This window comes from Lutra lutra, chromosome 3 (genome assembly GCF_902655055.1).
Source record: "Lutra lutra chromosome 3, mLutLut1.2, whole genome shotgun sequence".
NCBI lineage: Eukaryota > Metazoa > Chordata > Mammalia > Carnivora > Mustelidae > Lutra > Lutra lutra.
Window position 1 is genome coordinate 66735369 of NC_062280.1, and position 7492 is coordinate 66742860.

The 7492-nt window shown below is 49.5% G+C and overlaps 1 protein-coding gene across 2 annotated transcripts; it reads left to right on the top strand.

Annotated features, from left to right (window-relative positions):
* Positions 1 to 276: 276 nt before the first annotated feature.
* LOC125095715 (transcription factor BTF3-like) lies at positions 277 to 866 on the top strand. 2 transcript variants are annotated; one of them, XM_047722151.1, is made up of 2 exons: positions 277 to 658; positions 716 to 777. In XM_047722151.1, exons 1-2 carry the CDS (start codon positions 277 to 279, stop codon positions 760 to 762), a joined length of 429 nt encoding a protein of 142 aa, XP_047578107.1. In that variant the 3' UTR covers positions 763 to 777. The 2 variants fall into 2 exon arrangements, with proteins under 2 accessions (XP_047578107.1, XP_047578106.1); XM_047722150.1 differs by having other exon boundaries at positions 277 to 866.
* Positions 867 to 7492: the final 6626 nt, after the last annotated feature.

Sequence of the window (7492 nt, forward strand, 5' to 3'; positions counted from 1 at the left end):
CATAGTAAATGTCAGAGTCAAGATTCAAACCCAGATCCTCTAACTCTAAAATCTCACACTCTTCCCACTTCATTTCACCATGCGGAGATTGTGAAAAAATTGCTTAGGAAACATTTCCATGGACCTCAACAGAACACAGGAAGCATCAAAGAAATGTCTCTGGAGCTGCCATCTTGCGTCCCCACATGTGTGCACCTAATCTCAGCTGGTCTGCCAGGAGACCCCCTGAGCGCCAACCCCTAGTCCCCCACGCAGTCCCATTTCCGTTCCAACAAGATGAAAGAAACTATCACCAACCAGGGGAAACTCGCCAAATTGCAAGCACAAGTGCGCATTGGTGGGAAAGGAAATGCTCGCCAAAAGAAGGTGGTTCATAGAACAGCTACAGCAGATGATAAAGAACTTCAGTTCTCCATAAAGAAGTTAGGGGTAAACAATATCTCCCGTTCTGAAGAAGTGACTATGTTCACAAACCAAGGAACAATGATCCACTTTAACAACCCCAAAGTTCAGGCATCGCTGGCAGCGAACACTTTCACCATTACAGGCCATGCTGAGACAAAGCAGCTGACAGAAATGCTACCCAGTATCTTAAACCAACTTGTTGCAGACAGTCTGACTAGTTTGAGAAGACTGGCTGAGGCTCTGCCCACACAATCTGTGGAAGGAAAAGCACCACTTGCTACCGGAGAGGATGATGATGATGAAGTTCCAGATCTTGTGGAGAATTTTGATGAAGCTTCCAAGAATGAAGCAAACTGAATTGAGTCAATTTCTGAAGAAGATAAAACGTGAAGAAGTTACTGGGAGCTGCTATTTTATATTATGACTGCTCTTTAAAATTTTGTTGACGGATCTGATAAAATCTAGATCTCTAATATTTTTAAGCCCAAGCCCCTTGGACACTGCACCTCTTTTCAGTTTTTGCTTATACACAATTCATTCTTTGTAGCTAATTAAGCTGAAGAAGCCTGGGGATGAAGTCTGAAACAAGATTAAGAAAGTTCTTTGCTTAGGAAAAAAAAAATATATATATCTCTGATATTTCAAAACAACACCAATCTGACCATTTTAAAACTCAGGCTGAAACATGTCAAATCTTTCTAACATTGGTGAGATCCTGGCCAGGGTTCTTAGAACTTGACACCATTATTGTAAATTTTTTAATTAAATACTTTTTTTTTTAATAAAATAAAACCTGTCAGTGTTCTTAGAGTACCTGCTTAGAGAACATGGACAATGATCAATTACCATGAATTAAGACTAAAACCTATCCATGTAGTAGTCTGTACTACGAAACCTGAAAACCTAGGAATATGCTTTGATGGCCCAAGATTTTTGAAAAATAGATCTATAGGTATGGTCTTTGGAAGCTGGAGCACCAACATGGAATAAATTCTGGACCAAGATGAAAACACATGGCTCTATTAACCTATCCTCTTAGACTTGAGATTTCTCTTAGACCTGAGATATGTGACCCATCCAATTTTTAAGAGGATTGACCAAGGTGATCTTTTCATCAATCATACTTTCCTCGTATGTCAGGTCAGAATCAACAGAAAGGCAATCTACAGGCCTCCTCAACCAACCAGGCTGAGGACATTCCAAGCACATGTATCTAAAAATGATCAATTAGAAGGACACAAAGAGGAGACGGGGTTTAGATCTTAGTTCTAACCTCGGCAACATGCCCTTAGGTGAAGGGCTTCACCACCCCCCTTTCACTCCATTCAGTCCCTTCTTCTTCCCTCCAGGGTTTAGTTGCTTATCTATAAAATAATGCAAGTAGACCAGCCGATAGCTAAGATTTCCTCCATCTGTAAAAGTCTAAGTTTCTATTAGAACAGGACAGGCACAAGATCGCATCAGGGATTTTGAGCAGGAGCCCTATAAAAACTGGCCAGTAAGAACTTCAAGCAGGGGGGGACAAAGGCCAACTGCTGGGAAGTAAAAGCAGCAGTGGTATCAGAGATGTAATAGAACCAAAATGTTTCAGACACAAAATGTTGCATGCTTATTACCGGCCCCAGAATCCTTTTAAATATGTAAACTTCACCTGAAGATGTAATTGTCATAAAGCTGATACTAACTGTAAAAGGCATAACTAAGCGTCTATTGGAGGAAAGAATGTTACTTTAAGATCAATACCATTTTCTCAAAAAACCTTCCAGGCATATCCTAAGAGCTGGGAATTCCTCAAATAAATGTTAGTGAAACATGCCTAAGACTTCCTTATGCACACTGAGAAATTAGAAATATGAATAGTAAGCCCAAGAAAAAAGTTACCTTTAGTATTGGTCAATATAATAGCTGCTAGTTACGATCATTGTCTATAGGCCTTACACGTTCCCATCATTGTCTATAGGCCTTACACGTTCCGCCCTTTTATCTCTTTATGTTAATAAATTCCACAGAACAGATCCCTCCTGTTATCCCATCAATTTGGCAGATCAGCAATCTGAGCCATGGAAGTTTCCTGACTTCCCCTGAGGTCACACAGCCAGAAAGTGTAGAGCCATTGCTGAAACCCAGACAGCTTGGCCCCAGAGCTCAGTCAGGCTCTCTAAACTTTTCTTCAAAGCATTATGCAAAATATGAATACACAAACAATTTTAGCTATAGATATGCTATAATTTTTCTAAAGACTAAGCATAAAATACCCAGAGTTCTTTTCCAATATCTAATGATGCAAACCTTGCAGGAAGATCTTACCTAAAATGTGTGCTAAAATAAGGACATTTACAAGGTCATCACACTCTACCTGAATAGTGTCAATACAACAGGAATCTAGAAATCTCCTTAACCTTCCAGGCAGAGGATATTCAGAGGACAAGTAGGAAGACTGGGAGTGAGGATACCTAGGATAAGGTGATAGAAACCTGAAAAGAATTTCTGAAAAAAATTTGTTATGGCAAAGCAGGTAGATTTTACCTTCTGTGGCAAAGACATAAAATGCCAGTTTCTTTAGAAACCTTACACATGGGTAGTAATCTAGGGAGCATGACATTTTTAGTACAAAAGAGGGAAATAGAGGAGAGAGTCACATACTATAGCAGTGAAATTATACCCTCTCTTGGACTGGCCTCACAACTCTGCCCACAGTATGACCTGGGACAAATTACTTCATTGCCCAGTGCCTCCATTTCCCATTAGTAAAATAGGGATTGTAAGAATACTGATATCAAAGCGTTATTATAAAGATTAAATATCACTAAGTATAAAGCACTAAGAACAGGGTCTGCCACATATGTAAGTTTATGATATGTAACTCTTACTGTACATAATATTATTAATTATTATTGAAGAGGCATGGATGTAAACTACTAAGAAGAGTAAATACAGTTTATTTGGTGACTAAACCATCAACCCAGGGGATAAAGTATCTGTCTGATTGTATGGGGACAATCCAGATGTATCCCAGATGAACCCAGACAAGATTTCTTTTTGCCAGGCACGGACAGGAGCATATAGTAAATCCTAAGGCTATATTTAGGACATAAGATGTATATCACCCTAAGCACTGCGGGCAAACCCACCACAATACTAATAAATCCTCTTTCTGTGTTAACAACACTGAGAAAATGTGTTCAAAACAAGAATTATTAAGTCTCCCCCTGCCTCCCCTCCCTTTCCAAGATTTTTACAAGACCAGTGAGGTTTGTTGGCATTTCCAAATTTCTTCTCAGGAAGTCTGAAATGGGTACTGCTAGGAGTTGCTGTATAATTACTTAGTTGATTCCCTCTAAGGAGCTTACACTAAGAATTGAGGAAAGAAAGCAGATTAACCATTTGAATACATGCCACGGCCCATCCACAGGCTTTTCCCTCTCCTCCATAAATGGGGGCTTCTACAGTCCCTACCCGTCAACCCCAATATGTGATCCAGGGAAATCAATTTATTGCTTTGGCTAATCCTACAACAATAGGGGTTTCATTTTCATTGTAGGGCAATTAAGTTGTCCGACGGGAAGGAAGGAGCAGGAGGGGAAAGAAGGGGTGGGGGGGGGGAGAACTCTCCCGTCCCCACAGACAGATTAGTCCCTGCGGAGGCAGCAGCGTCCGTTCTGTCTGTCTGGTGGTCAGTCACACGCAGCTTCGGGCTGCTACCTAGCAACGCAAAGCCTGGAGAGAGCTCGCGGGTTCCCCTGCCTCCTCCTCGCCCTTCCCATTCATCCCTGGTCGGTCTTCCCCCCATCCCGCCCCCCCTCCCCAGTCCGCGCGCTACTTTCTATCTGTCTTCAAATTCCCTCTCTCCCTTCCTTCTCTCCCTTTTCATTCCTACCTGTTTTCTCTCTCCTCTTCCCCCTTACTGTTTTTATCCCCTCAACTTTTTCCTCCCTTTCTTCTCTGCCTGTTTCTGTAAAAATGTAAACTCTAGCAACCTGAGAGAATTTTTAAGTGCTTCATCCCCGAAACTTTCTCCATCCGAGCCCTCAAATCTCTGGCCGCACAGACGGGGCCTCATTCATCAACACAAAAGCCCCCACCTCCCAGTTGAAAAGGAAAACCCTTCAAAGAAAATGCCCCAGTATATCTGCTGTTCTCTCGGCCAATCCCGCCTCCCGGCCTTATCTCAGGCTCGTAAATGATCTGTATCGAGATGCGGTCTCTTGAGGGTCAACGTGGGACCAAGTTTCGCTGAGGAGAAGGGGGAGTGCTCTAGCCCGCCAAGGGATCTCCCCGGCTGAGCGCTGCAGGTGGAACACCGCGCACGGAGAACCGCGGCGAATCTCCCAGGCCCCCAGAAAACAAATCCGTATGGGGGGCAGACTGCGCACTGGCTGGGAGAACCTTAGTCTCCGGGTTCCAACTGCGGAGTGTTTTCCAGAGGTTCGGGAGAAAGTCCCGTGGGAACAAAGACGGGGTCCCCGTGGGGCGCGCTGTCACCGAAACCCGCGGAGCTACCTTCTCAAGTTTGCGGCTGCTCAGTTGCCGGGCGGGCGAAGGAGGGGTGCTCCGGCTCGCCCCTCGCTGAGCAACCTGAGCGCCCCGCCGGGAGCCGCTCCAGTGCCGCCGCCCTGCCCTAACCCCTGTCTGGCCCCGGTCCCCTCAGTGCGCTTACGGACCCGACCCCTGCCACTGCCGGTTAAGTCCGGAGCTCTGCGCGGAATTCCGGCCAGCGAGCGCTTACCTTGGCCACTGGCCAGCCCCAGGCAGGCGGCAAAAGCCAGCAACAACGCGCACGCCACCGCCGTCGCCCCGCGCTCCATCCCTGCGACCATCCGCGGCCCCGGCCTTGCCGTTCCTTCCCCAGGAGGTGGGCGCGCGTAACACACAGCACCCGCCGCGCCTCTGCTAGCGAGCGCTCCCGGAGGTCTGCACCTCGGCAGGCTTCTAGTGGGGAAAAGCCGAGCCGCGCGCCGAGGCATCCAGTTTTCTAGCCGCGCCAGTCCCCACCCTCCAGACCGTGCATAAAGCCCTGGAGAGCCGACCGCCCCGGAACTAGCATGCGGGAATCCAGCCGGGCAGGCCCCCTGCCGCCCGGCCCGCCCCCTGCACTTTGCCGCGCTGGGAGGAGTAGGGACTCGAACACACGTGCGCTCACACATGCACCGTTCTCACGCGCGCGCGCGCACTCACACTCGTCCTCATACAGCCTCACACACGCAGTCCAACTCCTCACTGTCACACAACCTGACGGCCTCGCACGCTCACTCGCGCGCCGGCACACACATTCCTAGGACACGCGTGCGCGTAGTCCACACTCACACAAACACTGACATGTGCACGCACACTTCGCAGTTACACATCCTTCGTTCACACACTCCTCGCAGTCTCACACTCACATGGGAACCCTCGCCCGACACAGGCACAGGCGTGCTCTGCCCTAGCCTCTCTGCGGGATTTGCCTCCGCACAGAAGATTGCAAGAGAGTCCGCGGGAAAATTTTCTTCCTTTTAAAGGGAAGAAAAAGACGAGATGGAAGGGAAGGGAAAGGGAAATGAACGGAAAATAAGAGCTCCTGGAGAGATTTGTGACCATTCCACCTGAAATCCCTAGGCTTCTCGGAAACCCTGGTATCTCCCATAGAGTTGAGACGCTGAGATGGGGTGCTCTGTGTTTTCAGAAAGCCCTACAGCTCCCTCCTATAAGGCAGCGTTAGACAGATTGCCGGGGGCTCCGGCCCCCAAGAGCCCTTCGAATGAACCTTACACTCACCCTCAGAACATCGTCCTAGGACCGTACGTGACGCTAGAGCCGACAGAAAAAAAAAGGGGGGGGGGTGATGCAACTTATCTCTTTGCCCTGGGATACCTGTCTGTGAGAAGGGGCCGTTCTCGGACCGGTGTCGCCCCCAGATCTAAGGCCCCGGGCTGTGGATTAACTCGGCAGCAGGACCACAGGAGTCCTTTCCCCCAGCCAGAGGGGCCGTGACAGCAGAGGCGGCAGCCCTGGGCGCGCTTAGACCTGTGCGGGGGCCCGCCGCCTCGCCCTTTCTAGGGACGAGAACCTGCCCGTTACTGCCACCCCTTGCTCCGGAGCACCGACCGTCTGGGGCTCTGCTGACCGACCCCTGATAGTACGGATCGCCCGGACCTTCCACGGGCTTTGATGATTGATGAAGCTTTGCGGGGAAGAGGGTGGGGGAAGACAGGTATTTAGAAAGACAAAAAAAGAAACAGACATAGACGCAGAGAGAGAAAACTTAGACTTAAAAAAAAAAAAAAAACAGAGCTGTGCGAAAAGGCAACAGTCACTTCGCGGCTTGCTTTCCGAGATTTCTGGATTTGGAAATCCAGAGTGCTCTGCTCTGACCGGAGTCACTGGCACATTACTTGCCTCCCCTGCACTGCACCAGCGCTGTCCCGCGCCGAGGAGGAGGCAGGATTGGGGACTGAGGGGCAGGGGGGTCTGGGAAGTGGAGAGGATGAAGCGGATGGGAGGAGGGAAGCGGCGAGGGGGCGAGAAGGGGCACTTCAGTCTCTGCGGCTGATTTATGCCGGTTCCGGGCGGCCGGGGCGATGGTACGAGACCGCGCGGGGTCAGGCGGCTCCGACGCCCGCCCAGGCCGCGCTGCATAGTCAATGAGCGTCCCCGCACCGCGGGTTACAAAGAACTTCGGCGGGCGCGGGGGAGGCTTGCGCGGGAGGGGCTGGGCGGCTCCCAGTGCGCTCGTGGACTCCTGGGGGTGCAAGAGGGTGAGCGCCGGCGCGCGGGCGTTGAGTGTGTGTGTGTGCGTGTGTCCTTTCACTGTAGCACTACAGCCCGGGCTCCAAACATTCCTTTCTGCACTGAAGGGTTTTCCTCATTGTTGTTGTCTTTGTGCTCCAGTGTTGCCAACTTACTGAATTCCTGACGTGGTTGCACAGCAGGGCTCAGGCTGACCGTAGGAGCCAGCTGCGTTTGTGTCTGAGGCCGACCCCGCCGCTAATCCCAGAATAACGCGGGTGAAGAGGGAAAGAATGGAGGGAGAACACGAGGGAGGGGCGCAGATAAAGGGTGGGGATGGGAATGAGGGTCCACTGACGGAGTCCGGTCCCTTATTCCCAGC